At 46.5% G+C, this 27,155-nt stretch overlaps 2 protein-coding genes across 4 annotated transcripts in view; both read right to left on the reverse strand.

The window, feature by feature from the left end:
• The window catches only part of ebo (exportin ellipsoid body open), a 44,328-nt gene extending 33,864 nt beyond the window's left edge, over positions 1–10,464 (reverse strand). The window contains exons 1-2 of one of the 2 annotated variants that reach the window (XM_075868925.1): positions 7,472–10,464; positions 5,115–5,228 (exon numbers count right to left, since the gene is read on the reverse strand). In XM_075868925.1, coding sequence (XP_075725040.1) covers positions 5,115–5,217 — 103 coding nt within the window. In that variant the 5' untranslated portion in view covers positions 5,218–5,228; positions 7,472–10,464. Of the gene's footprint in view, positions 1–5,114; positions 5,273–7,471 lie in introns of both variants that reach the window. The other variant, XM_075868924.1, reaches the window with a different exon arrangement.
• A 267-nt stretch (positions 10,465–10,731) lies between these two features.
• Positions 10,732–27,155, reverse strand: part of LOC119179747 (small ribosomal subunit protein uS2) — a 31,037-nt gene continuing 14,613 nt past the window's right edge. For both annotated transcript variants that reach the window (XM_075868933.1, XM_037430872.2), the window contains exons 2-7: positions 25,641–25,807; positions 21,978–22,177; positions 19,671–19,964; positions 17,327–17,449; positions 14,098–14,312; positions 10,732–11,300 (exon numbers count right to left, since the gene is read on the reverse strand). In XM_075868933.1, the coding sequence (XP_075725048.1) occupies positions 14,121–14,312; positions 17,327–17,449; positions 19,671–19,964; positions 21,978–22,177; positions 25,641–25,773 (942 nt within the window). In that variant the 5' untranslated portion in view covers positions 25,774–25,807 and the 3' untranslated portion in view covers positions 10,732–11,300; positions 14,098–14,120. The remainder of the gene's footprint in view (positions 11,301–14,097; positions 14,313–17,326; positions 17,450–19,670; positions 19,965–21,977; positions 22,178–25,640; positions 25,808–27,155) is intronic.

Here is a 27,155-nt window from a genome sequence, read left to right on the forward strand (position 1 = left end):
TCGTACCCGGTCGAGCGTCCGTGAGTATCCCAGATTTCCGGATGTCGGCTCATCGTGGCAGGCTAATATGATGTCATCACGAAGGTCTTGAGGAATGACTAGAAGATAAGATCTGCTGCCGACACCGGTGTTTTTCTTGTATAATATGCCGTGTCGTAACCAAATGACGGCAACGTACAGGAAAGTGGATGAGGAATAGATGTGGTGCTGCCTTCTAAATGATCGATGATGGGTCTCAACTCGGGGTCTGCTCATTGCTTACTGAGGAGGTCCGCCCCATTGAGAGTCCCCAGGAAAGCACTGTTGTCTTCTACAGCTGTATAGTCGGATTTCAGAGGTGCTCGCGATAGCGTGTCGGCATCTTCGTGCTTTCTACCCAACTTGTATACAATGGTGACATCGAACTCCTAAAGTCGCAGACTCCATCGTGCTAATGACCCAGAGGGGTCTCAGAGGTTAGCCAACCAGCATAAAGTGTAGTGATCAGTCACAACTTTAAATGGACGCCCATAGATATAAGGCTTGAACTTCGTAATCACCATATTACCGCGAGACATTCCTTCTCTGACGTTGAATAGTTGGTTACGGCGCGTGATAGAGTGCAGCTCACGTAGGCAATCACACGTTCAGTCCCATCTTGTGTTTGCACCAAGATATCTCCAAGACCAACGTAGCTTGCGTCAGCGAGCACCTCTGTGTCAGTGTCCTCATCGAAATGACCAAGTACAGGAGGGGAAGACAATCGATGTTGCAGTTCCGCAAAGGCAGTTGCTTGTTCGTCAGTCCACAGAAATGTGGTGTCGTCATGCATAAGTTTTATGAGCGGCTCCACAATCATAGAGAAGTTTTCAATAAAGCGGCGATAGCATGCGCAGAGCCCCAGAAATCGTCGAAGACTTTTCTTGTCTGTCGAAGCTGGAAAAGCGGCCACAGCGGCAGTCTTCTCAGGATCGGGCCGAACGCCTGCAGCGCTCACAATGTGACCCAGGAACTTCAATTCTTTGTAGCCGAAATGGCCCTTCTTAGGCTTGAGGGTCAGGTCAATGGATTGTGTAGCTTCAAGAACACTCCGAAGGCGACGAAGGTGCTCGTCAAACGTTTTTGAAAAGACGACATCATCTAGATAGACGAGGCAACTTTTCCACTTGAGGTCAGCGAGAATGGTATCTATCATTCATTTGAATGTGGCCGGAGCGGTACAGAGGCCGAATGGGAGCACTCAGAATTCAGACAGACCGTCAGGAGTTACAAAAGCCGTCCTATCACGGTCTTGTTCATCGACTTCAATTTGCCAATAACTACTTTTGAGGTCGATTGAGAAAAAGTACTTTGCTCGCCTCAGCTTGTCAAGAGAATTGTCCACTTGAGACAACGGGTACACGTTTTTCCTTGTGATGTTATTCAGCTTCCTATAATCAACACAAAAGTGAAGCGTTCCATCCTTCTTCTTTACAAGGACGACTGGCGATGACCATAGGCTGCTTGATGGCTGTATTACACCATCTTGAAGCATCTCTTTCCCTTGCCTTTGAATCGCACGTCGTTCGGTTGGTTAAACTCGGTAAGGCTGTCATCGTGTAGGGTTCGCGTTGCCGTAGGTGATAGTACGGTGTTTGGTAATCGATGTGTGACGGATTCTCCATGAACGTGCAAAACAGGCGTGGAACTCTATCAATGCGTTCAGCCTTCATTTCTTTTGGTCAGAAAGCGTTAGATTTACGTCGATGCTCTTTAGAGGTGCTTCGGCATTATCAGTTGCCTCGGAAGCAAAACACTCAGTCACATTGATTACTGCGTAGGCATAGACGATGACAGTACCAGGAAAAAGGTGTCGGCGCTCGTAGCTGAAGTTTGTAACAAGAACCTCGCAGTGGCCAGCCTGGAGGTCTACTAGGCTTCGTGCTACGCAGACACCTTGGGAAAAGAGTAGGGATCGATTGCTTTCCGCCACCATTTCACCGTGTGCTGATTTGTTAAACGCCACTTGAACCATAACTATTGAGCGCGGTGGTATCGTCACAGCATCGTCAATTACACGCAGACATACTCGATCGTGGCTGGGATCATGCTCTAGCGTGGCGCTTTTTGTTCAGAACGTGACGAGGCATTGTCGAATGTCGATGATAGCACCGTGTTCCCTCAGTAAGTCCTTGCCAATGATCAGGTCTCGAGAACACTGACGAAGAACGCTCAAGCTGATAACAAAGGTGGAACCATGAATCTGTATTCCTGCTGTGCAACCGCTGAGTGGCGTGACGATGTGCCCGCCAGCAGTACGAAGTGGTCTGAGGTTCCAAGGCATCGCCACTTTCTTCAGGAGAGCAGCCTGTTTTTCTCTTATTATAGAAAAATCCGCACCCGTGTCAACTAAAGCACTGACATTGCGACCGTCAAGCAGCACTGGATTTTCTAATAAAATCTTTGCGGAGTCAGGTGGTGTCGTCGTCGTCGGGGAATCAGCATTTTGCGGAAGCGTCGGTAGGAGGCCTTGAGCTTGTCCAGTATGAGCGGCCTCGCCCCCGAAGATCGCTGTGGTTAGCTTTCCCTGCGTGAACTGGGTGACCGACCCTGCTCCACGCTTGAATAGGTACGGCAATTAAGAGAAAATCGCCGTGGTGACGGAGAGCGTGACTGCTGCAAGGATGACGAAGTTCCGCGCTACTGAGCCACATACTCTTCAGTTTCAGGAGGCCGCTGACTGAACCTGAGTGGCAGTGAGTTCGGCGAAAATCCGCGTAGTCCAAGTTGTCGGTAAGAACACTGTCGGTACAGATGCCCAGCTTTGCCACAGTGGAAGCAGAGAGGACGTCGATCTGGCGCACGCCAGACATCTGATTTCCGCGAGATCAGGCGAGGTGCACTGTAATATGGTGCCGCTTGGACCGTCTGCAGCATGGCTGGGGCCACAGTAGGATGCGGAATTGCAGGTGTTACAGGTTGCCGCAAAGCTGGAGCATACGACATGCGGGGGAAGACACTGGGTGGTTGATAAGCCCGCATAAAAGGCGGTTCTCTTAAGGCATGCTGGACTTCATCTCAGACAACGCTGGACAACAAGGAGATATTGGGCTGCGAGGGCACTGACAGCTTCTGAAGTTCTTCGCGGATGACTGAACGTATGAGCTCTCGGAAGAAATCTATTTGGCCACCGAAAGCTCCCATGTAGTTCATAGTTGAAGCGTTGGCGTGCTGTTCCTATGACGGGGCCCGGTGCCGAGAAGAGTGCTTTCGATGGTGGTGGCTTCTGTGAGAAATTCTGACACAGTCTTGGGTGGACTGTGCACAAGCCCACAGAAAAGCTGCTCGTTCACCCCGCGCATGAGGTACCGTACCTTCTTTTCTTCTGGGATGCCGGGGTCAGCTCGGTGGAAAAGACGCGTCATGTCCTCGGCATACATTGCAACCCCTTCGTTCGGCTATTGTATGCGGGACTGCAGATCGCGCTCAGCTCTCTCTCAACGGTCAGGGCTGGCATATGTCCCAAGAAGTTGGTGTTTGGAGACATCCCATAATGTGAGGATACCTGCCCGGTTCTCATACTGAAATAGATGTGCCGCAGTTTGTCTGCATCGTCCCACTGGTTGTGCACGGCCACGGACTCGTAATGTACAAGCCAATCTTCGACATCCTCAAGTGCAGTGCCATGATAGAGATTTGGCATTCGCAGTGTGAGTAAGGTGCAATGAAGCGGCGTTGTGCCATTCGTACCGATTGGGTTGGTGTCGGTAGGGCTGGTCGGAGCCGTCATGTTGTTTGCAAGCAGTCCAAACTCAGGGGATTGCCCTTAGATTCTTCTGCTGACGCGGTGCACAGGAGTGACCACCGGTACGACGCTTGAGTTCTTGCTATGCGGAGGGGTACGGTGCATAGATTACCCAGCACGTCCACCAGTTTGTCATGCACTAAGAGCCGTAGAGACAAGACAGGAACAGCGGGGCAGGAAGACACGAGCATGCATCTTAAAACAAAGCGCTAACACACACACTTCTTCATTCTCTTTGCCCTTTTCGGCTGGCTAGGGCTTGCCGGGTAGCAACTCTAGGTGGCAATATTATGTGTGCATTTAATTTTTCTGTTTTTTGTTCGTTACCACTATTCAGGCTGTAGCACATGTAGGGTGGCCAAGACACCCTCAAGCTGATTGTATCAGCTTTTTTCCCCTGGTCTCCCACATTTTTATTGTTGTAAATAAATAAATATGCATGAAAACGCTAGGGCTGGTGCATACAATGTTCCATGACCATTGCAATACACAAAAACAAGAAAACATTGGCTTAACATTAAGCCCAAGATGACGGCGCCCATATCTTAGGTAAAATAGTCTGTATAGTCCAGCATAAGTTATCTTGAAAGCTAAGGGTTCGTCACATGAATCAACCTGGAATCGCCCAAGCATTCTTACGCTAAATTTGCTGTCTTATGTTGAACATGCTGTCTATCAGCCGCACTACTGAATGGCAAAGCATTGTGCAAAAGAATTGTTGCAGCGTGAGACGTAAAGGTGGTGTCGCACTGGCGGTGGGGCATGTGTGTTGACGCCAAACTACTTATGAGGTCTTTTTTTTCTTATTAATTAATTTGTCACTTGTTTTGTTTCTCACTTTTTTTTTCATGTAAGGAGAATATGTTGTAGCAGACAGAAAACACAAGCAGACTTTTCCGCACTTTTTGTTCACATGCTTGGGCGTTCGAAGATGTCCCAAGTGACCATAAGGACTGCAACCTTTCGGGGTCATGCCTACACCTAAACACAAGAAAGTAGATGAGAGAAAACCCATTGACCTAGCGATGTGTTGGTTCACGCATGCAATGCAGAGGTTTGGAGATTGGCTTCAATGGGTGGCAAGATTTCGTTTTTTTTTTGTCCTCTTCCACTTTCCTAGTCTCATATAACCTTTGTAGGCCAATAAAAGGCTACAAATACTTTCCTTTGCAATCGATATTTTGCTATCGACCTGCTTCATACGGTTGAATCTACAGAAAAAGTGAAAAAGATATGGCATGGAAAAGACTAAACCATTGCATTTGCAACAGATTTATTTCAGTTGGGAACTATCTTATATAAACGTCTCTAGACTGAGAACTTACAACGAATGATTACGAGAATGACACACCTATTTCGTGTTTCCGTTGGTTGCTGGTGCCGTCGCGGAAGAACTCGTTCACCAGGGACCCCACTTCCTGGCACAGTGCTCCGTCGAGCGCATCGCAGGCCATGACGGCACCACCTGCGTACGTGCGTGCTGCGACGTCAACCATTACACTCCGAGAACTGCAGAAACAGAGGGACATAGAAACTCGCACCTAAAGGAGTACTGAGACATACATTTTAACATCTCAATTTTTTTTTTGTTGCAATAAGTAGTGAAAAGCCCACTGATCCTGGCTCGAAATCTCACACACTCGAGAGTGCGACGGTTAATTACTTGGAAACTGTTTTATTGCGCCCAGTCACAGTTTCAGCTTTAAAGAATCCCGAGTAAGGTCGGAGTGGTTTTGTTGCAAACATGGCTGACCACATGAGAACACAACACTCCACTCATGTGAGCAGACAAGTTGACAACTCTTTTCGATGAAGGCTCCCGGGGTGCTGCTATCAGCCCTTCTAGGGTGTAGTAAATATCCGTGACACCCCCAAAAATGAACTGCCTAGTCAACAACTTCGGTTCAATTACCGTGCAAATCCATATAGGAGGTATGCCCTCTTTCTGCTGAAAAGGTTATTAGGAAAGAGTGCTCATAAGGATCATGGCATCCAACACGAAACGAACCCTTGATGCTGGTGGTTCTTGTTTGTTTGTTTACATTAAAAGCAAGTTGATGTCGACATCGAAAGGTAGGGCATTTTGCAGGCAGCTGCACAATGCACACTTTAAAAATAATTTTGAATAGATTCTAGACAAACTAGCCATTGATATTTTATAGACGACGAGTGCGTGTCCTCGCAAATATATCCCAAAAGTTGTCTCGCCTTCAAAATATTGTGTCAGTACTCTTTTAAGGGCAGTCTTCTACTCAACAGGAACTCTTCCTGTCAAACAAGAGTGTTTTTCCTTGAGTCTCTTGTTGGCCCACCGGCTTCATAGCAGTTGACATCCCCGTATGTAACAGACACTGCAGATGCTGTACGTTAGCAGCATACTCTAATAAAAGTGTGATGCATGAAATCTCAGTAACAGGCTCACTGCTCGAGCATGTCACGCGCACAAATACTGCACTGCCAAGAAAGTTTTACGGTGCATAAAAACGCAAGAAAGGTAATTACGTCAAACAAGTAAGGTTGCATACATTTGCAACTGAAGTACAAGGCGGCGGTAAAGGTCGAGAAATTAGAAATATTGCACATTTTTGCTGTACCATGTTAATTAAGCTTGGTGCTGACAAAACTGTTTGTCGTAAAATTGCTGTGCCAAGGTTGCATGTCATGTTGATGTAAATGCAAGAACAGTGCGCCAGGCAATGCCAGGCTTCAACAATGTTCTATATTGGATATATATTTGTAAGGTATGGATGCCTGTGTAATTAAAAAAGGGTGCATTTCGATGAAGGCAAAAGGCTAAAGGTTCGTGTACTTTGATATAAGTGCATGTAAAAAATACGAGATGGTCAAAATTTCAGGAGGCCTTCACTACAGAGCCACGCATAATTATATCATGGTTTTGCATTGTAAAACCATAATTATTGGAAGAGGGCCGGTGCAGTGATGAACTGTGTAGATGGCTGTAAATATTGTTGCTTCTCTATCAAATATTGCCTAAACTCATTGCTGCACGTGTTTTTCACCAGTCCTTGGCTGTTGCACCATCCTTACATTTACTACGTCCTACCAACATGCCAATGTCTCTACCCTTTACAGCTGTGCCGAAAACCAAAAAACAACCGACCAAGGCTATGCACGAGAAAGGGGGAGGGGGGAACCAGTCTAATTATGATTCTATGTTTATGTTGGTTTTGCCTTTTGTGAATCGCATATGCTGGATCATCTACAAGCCATGCCCCAACTTTTCAACACTGTTGGGAAAAATCCGCTATTTTCAGACCACGGTGCAAATTAATGATATGCTATTGGGCTTTTTTCCTTACCAATACCTTAATTAATTCATCCTCACCAGAGAAACCCATTCTGGCGCAACTTTTATCCAGCTACACACTACAGATTAACTTTGAGCTCCAATTCCTCAATTATGCAATTCCTCAATTCCTCAAGATTCCAGATTGGCGCACAGTGAACTTAAAGTGCGATTGGTTTTCGTGATCCTCGCACGTGCGAATTCATACGCGGGCCTCCTAAAACTATGCACGTGCACTGCCACATAGTACACACTTGCGTGCGCCGATGTTTCAGCCGGCATTCGTGAACTATTCAGTGATTATATATGTTATGCAGTTACGCGCAGTGAAGTAGCCGTGCGTTTGTCAATGCAATCAGGGTTCTACGCCCACCGCAGGCGTTGCGTAAGGCTTTTTATACCTATGCTTCCGGGGATGTGGTGACAGTTGCCGACGATGCTACGGTCGTAACCGCACCCGGCAATCTCGTTCCTGGCCACATCGGCGACACAAGCTTGCCGCCAAGTCGAACGTCGCGGAAACAAGTTTCACTTCTCACAACACCGGGGCCGTGCTTGTCCTCCCGTGCGCCGCATCGACGTTTGCCTCGACACCGCACAACACCACACCTTCACCGCTGCACTTATGCACAACCACTAGCGGTCCACTAAGGCGTTGCACAAACACGTAGTACTACCGAAACAAATCAATTGCGAGCACGCCGATAACGAGTTGAAGCTACCACGTACCCGGCCTCAGTCTGTTTTTCGGCGCGCACACACGCGACAAGCGCGCTCTGATGTTACCGAAGGTGGGTTTTAAACTTGGCCCATGAAATGAAACCACGAATGAAACGGATCTTTGAAGTCGGTAGACCGCGTCGCGTTAATGAATCTGTTCCGCATGGCTACCGCTAAAGGGCAGCACCACTCGCAGATGTGCATTGGCGGGAAATTTGAAAGGGATGAGGTAGACAGACGAAGTACACGCGGTTGAAGTTGGCGGTTGAAGTGACTGGGACGCCGTTTCTGCAGCCCTAACCGAGAGTTTGTCTGTAGGGGATGGAGGAAAGGGACATTAAAGATGAGAAGTAGAGGAGAGAGCCCACAGCAAGGTGGCCTGAAAAGATCTCCCCAGAGACTAATTGCTCTCCATGATCGCAGTGGTCATGTTACCGTGAAAAAACAACTGCTTGCCAAAACAAGGTTAGGAAATGGGAGAGGTGGGAATGGCAGGGAGGTTGGCCATTTCATAATAACCGATACAGTACCCTACACTGGGGAGGGGGTTGGGGTAATAGTGTTAAAAGTTAGGGGTGCTAAAAGACAGAGACCGTGAACACATAGGCGTCAACCACTTCCATGCTGTTGCACCACCACTCCTCAATCTAGACTTCGTCATGCCCAAAAACTTGGTGTGCTTCAGTTGCATCAGAAAACAAGACTTTCAACTGGTCAAGAAGTCTACACCCAACTATTCACCTTTTCAAGAAATACAATTAGCTGTACCGAGGCCAACGCTCACTCAATACTAAAATAAAGCTAGGGTGCAAGTACTGCACTCCTGTAAGAAAAGTGCACCGAGTCATGTGAAGCCAGTCGCACTAACTTGCACATCAGCAGCCCTGGCAAATGTTGGCCATCACAGTAATGGCCAATGTTGACACCCTTCTGCTGCAGTTACCTGTTAAGTTGCAACGCTGTGTGTTATTGTGAAATTGAGGTTTATTTAATGCATATTCAATAAGGCTGACCCATGCAGGTTTGAGGGGGCTCGCCCTCTGCAATCTTCCCAGCAGACACTCACCTCCCCCTGTTCCAACCTCCCTTCCACCAACACAGTTCTAATGACGGGGATTTTAAGGGGACACTAAAGGCAAATAACAATTTATGTCAGAGTGAAAACTCAATGATTGACAAAGTCTAAACCAGTAATATTATCAACCGCAGAGATCTACTTACCGAGAAATTAAGGTAAATGCACGACAACACATGCGCCACAAGTAGGACATTTGCGAAACGATCCCCGATGACACGAGAGCAACCCCCTACAATTAATCACTAGTAATCAAACTAGCTGCACTAAATAAAGAACCTTCTGTGCATCAAGAGACGCAATAAAATGCTGCTTGTTCTTTTCTGTCCGATTCGTGGAAAAAAAAAGAACTTGGCATTACCATGGGGAATGGAGCGAGTGGTTCAAAAGCTCCATTTTTGGGCACCTAGCGAGGCCCAGTTGAACAAAGCACGCTTGCCATCTTGGAGGTCATGGCAGAAAATTGTTCAGCAGCCGTTATTGCTGCTGTGGCTTTTGCTACTTTCGCTCTGCTGCTACTAGTGTAGCAGCAGAGTTTCACATCACTAGTGCCGTTTAGCACGGCACTAGTGATGTGAAAGAGTACACTTTGAGGCACACTTCGAGGCAGGTAATTTGAAGTGTGCTAATGCGATGCCGACCACTAAAAAAGCACTTCCTTGGCACAAAAGTAGCACTACGAATTTTCCGGACGGCTATTTCAACAGTCAACGTTAACTTAATATTTGCCTTTAGTGTCCCTGTGCCAAAAGCAACACCCAATTACGAGACTTGCCATGGTGAAGAAGTTCAAATCAATTTTGACCAAACGGGCTTTACAACATGCATCTAAATCTAGGTCCAAGGGTACTCTTAGATTTTGTCTCCATACAGGTCTAATAAGGGAAGTGGCTACGATCTGCAGGTAAATTCCAACAGATTCTTTTCCCAGCCCTCACTGCCTATCTAAAGTTCACTGGGAAGGAATTCAACCTAACAGCCGACATTGCAACTGTGTGAAGGCTATCCAGAATTGCATTCTTTCAAAATTAAAGGATGACAAAGATTCTTAGTGAAAGCGAGTGGAACCCTCCTACAAAGACACTACTGCCAGCTTCTTCCCACAAGGTGTGGGAGACACTACAGTCAGAAAGTGATTACCGAACAGAAGCAATTAACCGTTCCAAAACGGTCGTGGCGATCTAGTGGCCAACACCCTTCTAATGACTGGCAAGCTTGTTGCCCTTACCCCCCAGCCTGGCATCTTAGGCCTGGCAAGGGTAAGTCCTCGGTAGCTACTGGCAGGGAATCGCACAACTGTGACCGTGGTGGCAAGGTACTGGGCATTAGCAGCAGTAAAAAATTAACTTCCTCCAACATCACCGAAAAGCTCCAAGAGGCTTCTTAGCCCCACCCGGTATGTGGTACTTTAGGTTGCATGCAAGGCGTGCACGAGACATGTGGCAGAAAGATAATGTTCCCCATTCACTGCAATCACCACAAGTAGCACTTGCAAACAAGCAGGCAGAGCGTCGTGGCAGTAACACGAAGATTGTAAGATGAATTTCTGTCTGCTGATAATTTTTTTTCCCATCTACTTTGGTTCATTTTCCTTCTTATGTCAGACACCTAAATTATTACAGTTCCAGTACAATCTACAAATAAGCACCCCCTATGTCTTCCTGAGCTTCATAGGGTTGACTTACAAAAAACCCTGCCCCTCTACACTTTCATTCGCCTCAAGGAGTCAGGTTAGTTGTGCGCCCCGCTCGTTTTTTTTGGAGTTGCCACCATCGTTGTCACACCTCTACCTCAACCTCCACGACTAATCTCTAAGCGTCAGCGATACCAAACATGAAGCCATAAAAAAGTGACAAAACACGGGGAGCGTGTCAATGAAAAACATTTCATTTGTCAATGAATAAAGGCTTTGTACCCTGCAACGATATGTGAAAAAAATGACAAGCATTCACAGGTATCCCTTCCAACCTCCCGCTTGCCCATTTGTTTGAAGTAATTGTCGTGTTTTTGGCAGCAAGTGTGTCGCGAACACAGTTCGCATCCGGGCATTCTTTGTTTCCACAGAATCCATTTCGGGAGAAACCAGCTGGAATTGTCTCGGCACGAGAACCTCGTTCTTCACCTGTAACCATCCACAGATCCACAGTTCGCCACACGATATGTTTCCTCACAGGGCCGCAAATATTTTTATATATAAAAAAATAAATAAGAGATGACTTAGATGAACACATGATAGGCAAGCAAGGAGAGCTGAAAGTATCTTCTAAACACTCATAGCTCTCCTTCCAATTGCACTTTCTTTGGTTTTTGCTTTTTGAAGGTTGTGTGCATGACTGTCATAATGAGATGCTCCACGAAAAAAAAAAATGTCTCGAAACGGCGTGCTGGAGAAACGCAAGTCCGGCTTTTCAGCTTGTTCCCTCCGAGATCACGGCCTGCAAGCAGAAAGAAACAAAAGGAAGGAGGATTAACAACTTTCGCTGCAAAGCCAGTAGTGCACAAACTACACAAGACGGGTGTCAGCTCCACCCACACTCATTGCTGTCCCTCCCACAGCGATTTCGCATAAATGCTCCATCCAAAAGCTGTTACTTATTTTTATGACATCAAGAAAGTTGTCCGGAGTTTCAGACCGCTGACTTTCCCTCCACAACACCTGCTCGTGTCGCCGGTTTCAGGCCGGAAATTTGAATATCCTGGTAAATTTCATCAGGGATTTTGACATCACTGCTAGGCCAAGCATGATGCTTTGGGTAGTAACAATTCAAGAGTCATAATATCAAAGTTGCATGTTGCACAAAAGTAGGTTTTTTTTTATTTATTTATTTATTCAATACTGCCAGCCACCCTTTGGCAGCCAGGGCAGGAGTGGTACAGTGCAGAGTTTGAGCACAAAGTTTACACGCGACCAGTAACACGGTCCGCGGTACACAGGGAAGCAATAATGCAGTAAGCTTACAGATTGTCACAACAGACAAGCGTACGCAATCAGTAACACGGCCCACGATTCGCAAGCAGTAATTCTTGTTACAAATAGCTATATGAATATACAATAAAACCGGCAATGCTAGTCTAATGCAAAACACCCAAAGTACACTACGTGCATTGACCAGGAAGTGTAAAAAAAAAAATATTAATCGGATGTTGCCATGTAAAGATAAAAAGTATTGCGCAAACAAACAAAAAAAAGAAAAAAAAAAGACAAGCAGTGTGCGTTGTGGCATGGTAGCAAGATAACACGTGAAATACGTTAGTTCAATAGAATATTCGAAAATTTATAATAAAGATTTATTGCTAACACTTATGTAGGCTCACAACACAATTGTAGGCTCAGGGCTAAGGGTCGGCTGAAGCCTTCAGAAAGCAGACAGAGGCAGCGTTAGGAACAAGACCTTTATTGACCGCGCCCAAGCTCGACTGCCCGGCGGCCATTTGGCCGTGCCTGCGTGAGCTCATGCACCAAAAACCAGGGTGATATCCACACACTGTATTTATTGAATAACAATTTTTTATAAATTTTGTTATAACCGATAATTCGTTATATCCATGTTCATTATATCAAAGTTTTAGTGTATTTAGACTCACCGAGAAAAAGTACTTGAAATTGGAGCGGAAACCGGCTAGCACGACAGTTTTTCACAGGCAAAGAGCAGGTTGCTCAAGCGGTTCTGTGGACGGAGCTTACGTTTTTCTCTTTTGAGTTTCAGCACAACCATCACACAAAGGTGAGACCAGCACTACGAAAGACTGTGCCTGCTGTAGTGGTGACCGACACTCGACACAAAAAATGTGTGGCAGCTGCACTACTGCAAAATTTGGGGAAGTTCGTTCACGGACAAACCAGAGATTCTTGTTCGTTGAGTTCCCACTGCTACATTTACCAAAACGTTGATGATGTCAATGTTCGAGGTCAACGTGTACGGCTTCCCCCGCACGAGTAGAATCTCGTTGGGCCGATTCGCAAACTCCGCATGCGACACGTGCGCTACTCCTTGATGCACTTTTTCAATCTCCTACTTGTCCCGGCAGTTCAGCTAGACATCCTCTGCGACCAGTTCCGTCGGGCTGTTTTTCCATCTGATGTAACGGGACGCCGGTAAAGCGTAAGAAGAAGGACATCCACACGCTTGACGAGGCCGTGGCTCTAGCACAGCCGTGGAGTGATCCACAGGTTTCCGAAACGTTCTCAGCAACATTTAATCAATTTATTACAATTACTCCATTCCATTTCAGTTATCAGTACTATTTTAAACCTTGATCACTCATTTCAACCCGGGTTTGACCATTGCTGTACTAAGCTCTTTATTGCCCGTACTGAGTGCTTTATTGTGAACATGATCACGCACATGAGATGCGTGAATGAACGGCAAGCCGAGCCCCTTAAGTGCACCAGACTTAAAGGCTACCACATCGCCAAATCCCTTTCATTTTCCTGAACGCCTGGGATGTATAGTTGGCCACAACCAGACAAAAAGTATGGGGTCTGCCCTGTTTGTCGACATGTCACCAGAAATAATTTACATAGAGGATAAATCATATTCAAGGTTATCTCATTTTCGTGACTTCGGGCATTTTGGCATCCTTGGTTTGATAGAGACGAGTTTGCCATACATTTGCGTTGCTGGGTCAGGGTCAACGAGGATACAGTGAAGCAAACGAAACTTTTTACACCACTGTCGCTCACAGTCACTTTCGATCATATTCGGGCACAATCTGGATTGAATTTCTCGACCGTGAATGGCTCCATTACGCAAGCTGCAGAAGGAAACCCTTCACCGTTATGGCTTTTGATGGGGCCTACTAACAACAAGTAGTGCACCATGTGACGCCGGCAATAGACAAAGACTAGAAAGTTTTTTTTTTCCAAAATGTGTAGCATTGATTTTAGCAGAGAGAAAGTGCTTATGCTTCGCAACGAAGCCTGTTGCCTTCACCCTCTTTATGCAAATTCAAGGCAAGCATACCACGCTTCTATGGATGGAGCCGTAGCATTTTTGAGCTTGCAAAAGATTATAGTCAACAAATCAGGGCACAGCATTGCTCAATAATTTAGCTCCCTAACACGTGATACAACACAACAACATCAACGCACCATTAGGTGGACAGAACGGCTGACTGAGCATGTTGGGGAATCACTGACACTCAAAAGTACGAGACTCTAACCATACGGGAAGACAATGTGCTCGCAGTTCAAGCACCGCACCGAACAACGTCGCATGACGTGCCACTAACCTCCATCTTCGCCCTTTCTCTACTCAGTTCCAGCTCGTGTCGTTTCCAGCTCCCCACTCGTTGCCGGTCCCGCCGACCGGTGCAGCGGGCGTGGCTGACCAGTCCTCGATGGCAGCTGCCGACCAGTCTTGGGTAGCCACGGGCGGGGGTGGCGCAATGACTGGTGCCACAGTGACAGGCGGTGGGAAGGTCGGCACTTCAACAGCGGTGGACCACTACACCATGGGAGAAGAGGAAAGACATGTAAGTAACACTAAAGTGAAATGACGAATCGGCTTACATTGACGAGTTCAATGGGGACCTCAGTGTCGTTCACTTCTCCATCATACGTGCACTGATAGAGGAAAAAACTGAGGTCAAAGTTTTCAATTGAAGATTTCTCGCTGAAATCTCCGGCAACACCGCAGATTTTAATGTGCATTTTGGGTATTTTGCCAACATTGGCTTAAAGATATTTTCTGAAACATGGAGAGTTACGTCTATGACCCCATAGTTTTATTCTTAAATTTCGCGCTGAAACCGCTGCAGGTGATGTCATGAATTTCGAAGAGCACTTTTGGTGTTTTGACGACTTTGGCTCAAAGAAAGTTCCCAAAACTGGGTACGTTGAGTCTGTGGCCCCCACAGACAATGTATATCACAGTAATATAGCATCAAAACTGCATTCTATGCAGTTTTGATGCTTTTTGATGTTTAACCTTATATGAAAAAAACCTGTGGTATATTGGACATTGGCAAGTGGATCAGTGTGAAGCTGGGATTTCACTAATGAATGTCCGACCTATCATAACTTTGGTTCAAATGTGTTTATAAAACCAGTTTTTGTTGCACTGCAAGCCGTTCGGATTCTGGTTTATTGTAATATGCTGCCCGCCGCAGTAGATTTATGGTGCTGGGCCGCCGACCCAATCGGCACGATTACCATCCTGGCCATGGCAGTCACATGTGGCAAAGATAAAATGGTAGAGGCCCACGTTCTGTGTACAATGCTTGTCAAAGAACATCAGATGGCCAAAATTTCCGGAGCCATCCACTACGGCGTGTTCATAATGATGTCATGGTTTTGGAACGTAAAATGCCATATGACATATTATATCGAGATCAAATTTTTTTTTCGAGGGACGGGGCTGACCTGTTGAAGGCTTGAAAAATGCCTGCATTGTGTTAATGTTTTTAGGAATACACATACCTCATCCATACATCAGACCCCCCCCCCCTGAATTCTGTCTACAGGCCTGTATTGTATTATACCATGCTATGCCAATTTACTTTGCTACTCTCTCAGTTTAATATGCGCACGAAATCTTCTATACTTTATAAACTACACTAAAAAATCATTGCATGATTTTAAATTCCCCTGCAAATCTAGGCAAACTTGGCAAGTTTGATCAAAGTGTGTCAGAAATTCAGAAAAAAAAAAAAAAAGTTTGCCTTCTTTCCCTCCTCCCTTCCCCCTCCTTTCCTAGCACTGGGGCTCTTCGATTTTCAGGCCGCGGGCAGCTCTCTGGCAGCCAGAGCTAGCCCGAGGGCTAGTCAGCTAGTTTTAGTCTGGACAGGAAACAGCGTCGTGGTCACGTGTACGGGGAACCCGAGACAACCCAAAGCTGCCCGAAGATCGCAAAATCATAGCTGGGGCAGCCAGCGTAAACGTAAACATACTCTATCGTCGTGGCAACAAACGAAACAATTCGCCGCATGCGCGTTGGTTTTTTCCTGCATTTATTGCTTGGAAATACGTAGCTAAGCTCGCCTAAAAGCTAAAATAATATCCTAAAGCATATGTATTTGGGGTACGACTTCGTACGATCGCACCATCACTCGCCGCGTCCGCGAACGAAACAGCCAGCTGGCGCACGCTGCCTTGAGAACGATGCAAGGCGAGCTGCTGCAACGCTGACGGCTTAACAAGCTGACGTCTTTTTAGTACATGTAACAGTCACTGCACAACACGACGCGAAATCACGCGAAAGTGATCGTGTCCCCAAAAGAGCTCGAGGATATATACCTGCTCAGCTATCAAACACGTGTTGACCAACTTACGTTTTTTGTCTAAGGTTTAGACATGCGTAGGTATTGGTACCCCGAGTGCGCGTCCTATATAAAATAAACTTTTGCATGACACGTTTTCGGCCCACTTTGTAACTTGCCTGAGCCTGTTTTACGTGTTAAGTGACACTTAACAAATGTCATGTATACCAGCTTTGATTTGACCTACTAGGTCATAGTACATACTGCGCGACATTGTTACGAAAAGGTGAAAAAAGACAAAGCCAATGATAAAATGGGCAACGAAAGGATGTATACATTTCTGAATCCATTCTCAGTTTGTTCTTTTTTCTCGCGTCGTATCGTATAATATCATACGACATATGCTGGCCCATAAATAGAAATGGGTTCGCACGCCATTCGCGACCAGCGAGCATCACTAACAGTCGCGATCTAGTGCCTTCTATCACCATCGAAGATCAATCGAGTAGTCAGGACAGAAGTTCTAAGAGGTTCACGCAAGCAAACATACGACGAAGAGAGCTAGTAGTTCGACCACAATCGTCTTCGCTAAGTGCATAGAAAGCAGGCACGGCTACACAAACGACTACTACGAAATAAAAAAATGCAACTCCAAAGTTGTCTCCATGCGTGCGTACGAACGTGTAGTACACAACTGTCGAGGCATGTGCAGGACGCAGTTAGCAGGCAACAGTTCGCCGCGTTGTCCACAGGAGGAAGCTTTACGGGAAGCATAACGAAAGCGATGAACAGTAGCTTCAAACACTCGCCGCCCCTCGTAATCGCCTCATCTCGCAAGGCGGAACAGGCTTTAGAAGATAACGCCACGCGTAACGACAAGCGAGGGTGCAGTCCTCAAGCGCCCACATTGCAATCCGTCCAGTCCTTACAAAGGTGGCGCCGAGCGCGCACCGTATCTTTCCGGCGTCTGCTAGCCCGAAACCAGCCCAAAACCTTCCACAAAGCTTCCACGACTAAATTGTCTTGGAAGCGTCTGGCGACCCTCGGGCTCCCCGCGGGTCACCAGAACCATCCAACCCGAGAAAAACGAACACCAACCGGAAGCGCACCGCGGTGGGTACGGAGCAGCCCAAGAAAAACTAGCACGCTCTGGCAGCCCGTGGGTGGCCAGAAGTGGAAAATCGAAGAGCCCCACTGTAATCTGGGCCACAATGTATCCCATGAGGCGCAGTGAACGATCACTAGGAAGGGGTCCACTCACATCCGCGACGTCGGGCTGTGTTCCAGTTATGTCCCCGCCAGCCCACTGCTCGGTCTGGTACTCGACCGTCTCCTTCAGGCCCCGCTCGGGCAAGGCCTGTTGCCCCTGCTCCTCTTTCTCGGCCTGAAATAGACAAACATTGAAGAAGTAGCAGGAACCACCAGCGACTACGAGTGCCGAAAGTCAAATAGGCAAAATTCTTAAAACATAAATAAATATGCACTCATACTTCGATATAATAAATCTGGATATAACTAAATATTGGTTATAACGAAGCAAATAAAAAATAGTCTCGCTATAAATATTAGAGTATTAGGAATGTACCTCCATAAAGAATTCTAGAATATAACAAAATGATTTTCGTGTAATACAGTTGAAGCTGCTTATAACAACCCTCTGTGTAATGAATTCCTCTTTATAACAAAGTTTTTCTATTGTCTGCCATTACTCCATAGAAGCACATGTAGTTGTGACCTCTATGTAACAAAGTTACAGTGGGAGACATGCTTGATGTAAAGAATTTTCGGCACGGACAATCCAGAAATTTCGCCACGGACTATGTCATTTTGGCACCGGCTTGCATCTTCCGCGGTCGCCCCGCCACCAACGAAGCGCGAAACAGCGGCGGTGCTGCGCTCTTAGCCCAAGCGACTCCCAGGAGAAAGCGAGCGCTCGAAAGTCTCTTCGCGTTGAAAGTGGACAGATGCTAGCCGAAAGAGCGCGCCCGCCAGCAATGGCGATTGCACCCTTAAACTTAAAGTTAACTGTTGCTACTCGAGCGACACCCCCCCCGTTGTTATTCATGCTTGTTCAAAACAGGTGGTTTCCTTTCTGTTGTTTGAGCATTTGACGGCAGTACTAAAACATAGGGGGATGTACCGTATGCACCCTCCTGGTGATAGAGATGGCCCGGCTCGATCGATCTCTGCTTCAGCCGCACTCGAGCGCTTGTACCCCAGCTCATAAAAGTTACGATGTGCGGGAGCATGTTCTTAATTTGGACGGTTACGACGAAAACCCGCTGGGATTGTTTACATAATTGCTATAACAATAATGTAGCTTTTAGCGCTAAGTAAGTGTTCTGTGCTAGCTCTGCCTTCAGTGCCCCTTTCATTTACCTTGAGAGTTTTTTTTTTTTTTTTTTCAAATTTTCTACCGAACTTTCATCCAACGAAATTCTTTTTAAGACAAATTTTTTGGGGAATTTGTCAATTTCGTTATATCCAAGTTTATCTGTATGAAACTTTGTTATAATGAGGTATGAGTGTACATCAGCTGCAACTCTATGGAAGCTAGCAAGAACTCTTGAGGAGGATGCATTCGCACCAAGATAATGATTTTAAAACCCATAATGTGGTTTCCTTTTTTGCTCCTAGACTGAGTAATAAACAAAGATACTTTGTGCCGTGGAAATAAACAAAACTGCCGTTACTTGTGTGGTCCCCAATTGGTTGCTCTGGATCGCTTGGCATCTCCCGTTTTTCACATCGCAGCCTCTGGCAATGAGTTCAGGTAGCACACAGCTAGATACGACCGCGAAGGGCCACGCTACAATGATGGAATCTAATTGCGAGATGTACCAACTTGCACATTTTGCTTGCCGGTCTTTTTGCACTTTTCACTACGTTGCTCGTGAAGTGTGATACGGAGTATAGCACACAAAGAACGAAGGTATAGGTGAAGGAAACAGAGATTGTGGCACTTAAATGGTTCTTAAATTAGTATTTTCCCTTCGCCTCGACCTTTCAACTTTTTCTACTAATTAGTTGTATCTCAAGTCAATTGGTACCCACAAGCGAATCCCTAACAGCAAATAAACTTTCTATGTTTCAAAATTCCCACCACAACGCACCGACATCCCTAGTCTCTCACTGAACATGGTACTGCCATCTTCAAAGCCACTGTGTATGGCAAAACATTTCACCCATAAGTGATATCAACAAACATCACCCAATGAAAATGCTTAATTTACCATTATCTCAGGGCTCTCTGCTTCTTTCTGCACAGGAAAGGCAAAAGTAAGTCCTGTCTCCAAATGAGGACGCTGTGTCGCAAAGGGTTACACGGTAGACTCCCGGTAAATGGAACTGCTGCTCAAATGACACTGCCTCCAACATTATTGGTTTTACACTTTAATTCTGCACCTCTGTTCATCTATGAGCAAACGGAACTTCTTTTAAAGTAAACATATTTTCCTGGTCCATCTGGTTCTGTTTCACAAGCGCATACTGTAATTGCATAAACACAGTATTTCAAGTTCATGTGATCAGCAGCAAGGCTTTGAGACAAACGTATCGACCAGGCTCAAGGCACTTATGCGCGGCATTGACGTGCCGATACCCACCTCCTCGGGATCGCGATAGAAGAACAGGTCGACCATGATCTCCCAGGGGATATCGCGGAGGATGGATCCGCGCATGCGGAGCACCTCTCGCGTCAGCATCCACCACAGCAGTCCAATGGAGTGCTGGCTCTTGTTATTGCACGGAATGGCAATGTCCACGTAGCGGAGGCTGGCGTCCGTGTTGCAAAAGGCAATGACGGGCAGGTTGACGTACGATGCTTCCGTGATGGGCTGGTGGTCCGCTCGCGGGTCGCACACGACCAGCAGCCGAGGCTCGCGAAATGCAGCCTGGATCTATGGACACAGGAGCAGTTTGTTTTTCAAGTGTTTTGCAGTTGAAAAAAACATGCTGCTAATTAGCTAAAAAGCGAATGCAGCACAAAAAGCGTGAAATATAGACGTGACAGCAGCAACAATCCAACGTACCACGGCGCTTTATGACACATCAACTAGATAACTAACAAACTATTCATTCCTTTATCAATACTGTCAGCCCTGCTGTAGGGCTATCACAGGAGTGAAATGAAAAACACAATATTATAATAAACCGAACTTCACGTTAACACAGAAAAAACAGCACAAATAGAGTACATACGTGCAGTAGCGCCCAGTCTAGAGATCATACAGGGCACAGCTCATGGCAACATGAAGACAAATCTAATCTCCGAAAAAAGCACGCACCAATGCACCACAGGTTTTTTCTGTCTGACCAACAGAAGGCATAGTAAATTCGTGGTTTGTTTTGTAAAGTTGAAGAAATGCACCAGTCATATGTGGGCAGCATCACAATCGTCTAAGTGCACCCAAATTGTGCACCAGGAGGTCGTGTCAGAGCTATTAAGTTAGACGTAAACAACCTGCTGTTTACGTTTACCTAGTACCGTATTTATGTAACTATTACCGTATTTACTCGATTCTACCGCGCCCTCGATTGTAACGCGCACCCGGTTTCTACGACGAAAAAAAAAGTAAGACAACGATTGCAACGTGCACCCATTTTTCTCGGCCTGCACGATCACACCACTCGGGAAAACGACTCCTTTCGGGAGCGTCTTCCGTTTAAATATGAGGTACGGGGAAAGCTTGTGCCTATCTGACATGCAACGGAGCATTGCCGTCACTCTAGTTTTACCGTGGCCCGATGTCAGCACACAAACTTGCTTCGCCCCCTTCTCGATGGTTGTGGTGCCAGGCATGTCCAAGTAAAGAGGCGTCTGATCGGCATTCCCGATTTGCCCAAGCAGGTAGCCGTTGTTGTGCCGCAAGTTTAGGACGAACCTCTGAAAACTGTGAAGCTTTTCTTCATACTCCTTTGGCAACTTTTGGCATATGCCCGTTCGCCTTCGAAGGAAAAAGCCTTTCCTCTTCATAAAGTTAGTTAACCAGCTCCTGCTCGCTTTAAACTGGCTCCGCGTTAGCCCTTTTTCTAAGGCTAACTGCATAGCCTGCACTTGGAGCAGTTCTGTCGTCACGGGCCGCTCACTGCTCAATCACATACTCGCCGAGCAGCTCTTCAATTTGCAGAAACCGACCCTGCTGTGGTCCACTGAAGCCTTTTCGTGAATCTTTGCTGTCGACAATATTATGCTTTTGCTTTGGCCAGTCCCGCACGCACGTTTCGGGAACTCCGAACGACCGCAATGCGGCCCAATATCCGTCCGTTTCGGCACACGCGATGACTTTTCTTTTAAAAAGCAGCATCGTGGTGCACTCGTCGAGTTTTTGGAGTCGGCCCTTCTATCCTGTCAATGCTAATGCACTACAAGATGACGAACACCTCAACACACGTATGAAATGCCCCACATGGGAAACACATAGGCAGAAATGGCCGACGCGCCGTGCCGACGCACGTAGGGGGTGGCCATTTTGGAAATGCCGATGGCAATAGAACGACCGTATTCATTTTTTTTCGTACTCGATTCTAACGCGCATGCGATTTATGAACTCGCTTAACTGGAAAAAAGGTGCGCGATAGATTCGAGTAATTACGGTATACTGCAAGACTCTTAAGATTTTTTTCATACCTGACTAACAGGAAATACTCAACATGCTGCAAACAAGTTGATTTTGCTACCTACTGCTATTATAGTATAGGAACATTGGTTCCTTAACCATCACCATCAATCAAAACAAGACAATCTGAAAATGTAGGATGGATGTGGGTGTGCAGTGGCCATAGCGATCAGACAAAACCAAGAGCTAGAGCATCCTGCCGATATGAACACTTGCAAGCTGTCAATACCATTTCAAACCTCCTCTGTTACAGCAGTTCACTGCCCACATGTCACGACCAAAAAGTTGAAATACCTGGTTAGTGAATGTTCCAGGCGTGAAGCGGCCAGCAATAGGCGTAGCACCGGTGAAGCTGGCGAACTTGAGCACTGCCCGCTGTCCGTATGCGCGCGATGAGATGGCGCACACTTCGGCCGGGTTCTCAATGGCCACAATGGCACGGGCGGCCAGTAGCAGCTTCTCCCACGTCTTCTTCAGGTTGATAAGGTGAATGCCTGGAACGAATGCCAGACAACATTACGCATTAAGAACCTATTACATTCACTTCTGCAAGTCCCCGTCTACATAGCATTTCTAAATTGTCGTTTTTAAAAGCTCCTGAACTACTGTTCTGAGTAATCTTCAAAAAACCTAAGTATTGCAGCCTCCTGAATTGATTATTCCAAAATTTCTCAAATCCCTTGAAGGGACACTAAAGGCAAATATTAAGTCGACCATTACTGTTAAAATAGCAGTCCAGAAACCTCGTAGTGCAAAGTTTGTGCCAAAGAAGCACTTATTTTTAAATAAAATCCCATTGTAATGGTTCGCATAGTGTAAGCGCACTTTGATTGATATATGCGGGGTTTAATGTCCCAAAACCACCATATGAGTATGAGAGACGACGCAGTGGAGGGCTCCGGAAATTTCGACCACCTGAGGTTCTTTTAATGTGCACCCGAATTTGAGCACACGGGCCTACAGCATTTTCGCCTCCATCGAAAATGCAGCCGCCCCAGCTGGGATTCAATCCCGCGACCTGCGCGTCAGCAGCCGAGTACGTTATCCACTAGACCACTGCGGCAGGGCCCGCGTTAGCACACTTCAAATCCTGCGTCTGAATGCAGACTGTCAGACGTCACTATTACCGCACCCAATGTTGCCTGCCTTGACTACAGGGCCGCCAACGCCAGTAGCAGCAGAGCAAAAGTAGAGGGAGCCACAGTAGCAACAACGGCCATTGAACCATTTTCTGCCACCTCGGAGGCAATAGTTCTTCCACGGCCGCCTGAATTAGGCACGGGCAGCAGTGTTTCTCCGGCCGTTCCATTCAGCGCACGCCCCATTGAAAAAATGTAATTGGAGAAGTTCCGTCGTGCGCTGCAACATGGCGCTCTTGTCCTACTCCCCAGCAGACGACGCACCGTAGACATGCTTGGAGAAATGCACATTGTACGACAGTCATGTGGTGACTAGAACAAAGGAACACTGATATACATTCTTATTCGGGCTTTACACAGTGAGTGTTGTTCTCTGTAGCATGCTATGATCAAGACAGAGCCAAGCAGCGTGAAGCAACTTCGTGTGGCGCAGCTTGTTCGCAAATTTCGCGTCCATGACACATGTATTAAGCTGACTGACTACGTGATCTTCCGCACTTTTCATTCTATGTTTTAGCGATCATTTCTCGCACTGCCACCTAAATTGGTGCGTGCCAATTTAGGCGGCTTTGTTTTGCAAGGAATGCATTTTGTTGTTGTTGACCCTGCATATATAGTGACATTACGCAGCCCGGATTTGCCGTTACGGCCTCACATTGCTGGAAAACTAAAATGTAGCGCTGGTAATGCTACAGTCGTTTTCACCTGCATGATGATTGGCGAAATTTAGTTGTGGGCTCGACACTTAGCATTTTTAGGTTCCCACGGTACGACAGTGTTGCGAATACGACTTTCTTATCTAAGCGCAGGCCGCATGTAGGAGACTATGAACATAAAAATGATGGGCGATGCTAGTCCACTGCAAATTATAGGGTGCCAGGGATCGGTCACCCCATCACCGAAGTACTTCCTTTCACTTAGGTGAATCTTGTTGTTTTAAAGTGCGACATCGTTAAAGACGTTTCGCAGAAAATATGCCATCGGCATCTGTGCGTGAGCGGAAAAGCTACATTGGCTGTGAGTGGAAATTCGAGGTAGATGCAATCAAGATGGTGTTTGCACTTCGTCCTTCCTTACGGTAAAGTGTAGGTCTCCGCCGAGAAGGAAAGGCTTCGTGCTGACGATTGGGGAGGCGATGGTGTGTGTGTGTTCTTCCGTGCATGAGTGTGTGCGAATGTGCGTGTATGTGAGAGTGCACGCTCGTCTGCCTGTGTGGGTGCACTTGTGTTTGTGGTCGAGTGTACGCGTGTGTGCGTTCTTTTGAGTGTGAGTGCATGTGCGAATGTGCGTGCATGTGAGAGTGCGCGCTCGTCTGCCTGTGTGAGTGCACTTGTGTTTGTGGTCGAGTGCACGCGTGTGTGCGTTCTTTTGAGTGTGAGTGCGTGTGGATGTGCGAATGTGCATGTATGTGGGCGAGTGCACACGCCTGCACGTGCGTGTTCTTTTGTGCATGCGAATGTGTGTTTGTGGGCGCTCTCGTGAGTGTGTGCAAATGTGCGTGTATGTGATTGCGCTTGTCTGTCTGTGTGCATGTGTCTTTGTTTGTGCATGTTTTTGCTAGAGTTCTTGAGTCACTGTGTTTTTCCGTGCATGAAAAAAACCTGCCTTCCACATGTACCTCAAACGCTAAGCGTCTGTGTCTGTATGCAAATTAACACTGGTTGCGCTCAGCCATCACTTTCCGCAGGGTTGCGAGACGCGTGCTGAACCGGACTGCATTACGTAGGAGCACATTTGCAGGAAGCTCCACTCTCGTAGCTTTCCCTTCATTGCCGAAAAATGTTGTCTGCGAGTAAAGCAGGTAAGCTTGCGCATTGAAGGCCTCAGTACCTCAAGGTATCTCTGCCAACATCCACAATGCAGCACAGCTATCTTTCGGATCGTTTCCCTCTTCTGGAAGCGGTCAACAAAAAATTATTAATAAATCGTTCGGGTGAGTTCACTCTCTTGTGTACTTTCTATTCATGTGCTGCACATGAGGGCACTGCAGTTTTCTCGAAAACTGGCTCGCAGATGGGTCAAATTCGGTCACTATTATCACGACAGCAGCTGGGACACGAAGAAAAAGGAGAATTCTTCTATTCCTTTTATTTGAGGCAGTTGGGGGGCGAGGAAATATAAGGTGTACAGCTAACCAGCGGTCTGCGGTTTATATAAAGCGACGTCTTCAAGCACCACAAACCATCTTGCATAGACAGCAAAGGAAAGAAGAGCTAGTAGGCGCGCGCCGCCATGCGGCGACTGGAGCGGCCCAGCTTCTTTTGCAATCGCGCCTCCTCCGTCTGATTGCGACGGCCGAAGGAACACCGCCATGCCCGCCTGATCCAGGCGGCCGTGGTTCTGCTTGCTTGGTTCAACTAGGCTCCACTAGATGGCACCACCTATCCAGCCTTACCAGCCTGAAACTTTACTTTTGAACCACTCGCGCCATTCTCCATAGTAACACCAGAGGATTCTTTTTTCTATAAATCAAATAGAAATGAACAAGCAACATTTTAGTACATCTCTTAATGCACAGAAACTTCTTTTTTATTGCAGCTAGTTTGATTACGAGTGATTAATTGTAGTCAGACGCTCTCACGCTATTGGGATCATTTTGCAAATGTCCCACTCGTGGGGCAAGTCGCGTGATACACTTAGCATAATTTCTTGCCAAGTAAGGCACTGCTGTTGATAATATTGCCTTTTTAGATATCACCATACACTGAGCTTTCACTCTGACGTAAATCGTCATTTGCCTTTAGTGCCCCTTTAGGAATGAGTAAGTTACAGGAATCAGTCGAGACAAGACAACTGGTCAAAAGCAACAAAGCCTCACCGTCTGAACGCCGTTTGAAGCAGTACTCCTTCATTTGGAAATCTAAGTTCGTGGTGCCTAGATGAGTCTTGGCAGCAAGGAATCGCCTCACATCGTCCTCCTTGAGGGACAGCACGTTGGTACCTCCAGACATTGTGCTAAAACGGTCGACAGCAGTGCTAACACGCCTGTAACACCAAGAAAAAGGCAAGCCATGTCACTTGGAAGAAGCCAAGACATGTCACAAAGATGGCAACACCAAATTTTGTGGCAACGAAAAAAACCTGCTCTAGGCTCTGTGAGCAAGGACTATCAACACACAGCAAATATTTAGAGCACATTTTAATATGCTTCCAAAGTTTGCCTAAATGCTCATTCTCACAATCGAGACTGACTGCTAGTCACTGACACCGGTGTCACTGCAAGATTTCAATGACATCTGGTATATTAGTATTCCGCAAAGTTCTCTGCTCATACCAAAATCCGTACATGCTTATATTCTCTGTTAGAAAATTTTAGTGAGTTTGGATGGCCTCCAGAAGGCTGCTCGCGTGCGTGAGCACATACAGCACTGCATACATCACAGCCTTGTGGGCCCACGTGTTCAAGCTTTCTACACAGCACTGTCACTGTCCAAATCGACACCCAGAAACTGAAACAAAAAGCTGTTCATATAAATAAGGCGATATCAAATTATTTAGCAATACGGTTGAACCTTGTAATGTGTAACATGGTTACTGAAGGAATAAGAAACGTTTGCAACGAAGAACGTGCAAGCCACCGATTCGATGGCACCACCCCTTAAAGCAACACAGAGCTCTTGGAGATGTGCACGAACTTATGATCTGGTTAAAAAGGTAACAGGTGTCAAGAGGGCTGTTGTATAAGGGGGCAGTACATGTAAGTGTCTCTACTCAGTTACAGCCAATGAAAATAACGTAAGCTCGATGCACAGAACTGAGGTGCCCCCGTCGTTCATCCGAGAAAGTCATGTTTGCTGGTTTCCGCGCAAACTGCAAGTACTTTTACTCGGCTAGTGCGATGACTACACACGTTTTGAAGGTTTGTCGTCACTGCATCACACGTTTATGTTTGGCTGAACAGCGACGTAAGAATTCCTGGCGAAATTTACGAGGATGTTCCCAGTTTCTGACCTAAAACCAGCAACACAAACGTGTCTGCATGGGAAAGTCAATGGTGATTTTGTGATGATGCATTCATCGGTCTAGTAACTGCACAAACTTACAAAAACACACGATTACTAGGAGCTGAAGTCGCCTCTCTAGAAAACCAGGAAGAGAGAGGATTACCCGATATTTTGAATGGCATTTCGTCATTTTTACCTGAACGCGAGGAGTCTGATGCTTCCGTAAAAATTTGAACAATTTTCGGCGGCAACGTGGCACTATTTCACCCATCCGAAACCGCGGTAAAACTATTGTACTCAAGCTTAGATGCAATAAGACAAGAAAGTAGCCATTTATGGCCGCGCTAATTGCGACAGGTGATGTGGGAGAAAACGCTCTCTGCAGGAAG

The sequence above is a fragment of the Rhipicephalus microplus genome, chromosome 7 (assembly GCF_043290135.1).
Source record: "Rhipicephalus microplus isolate Deutch F79 chromosome 7, USDA_Rmic, whole genome shotgun sequence".
NCBI lineage: Eukaryota > Metazoa > Arthropoda > Arachnida > Ixodida > Ixodidae > Rhipicephalus > Rhipicephalus microplus.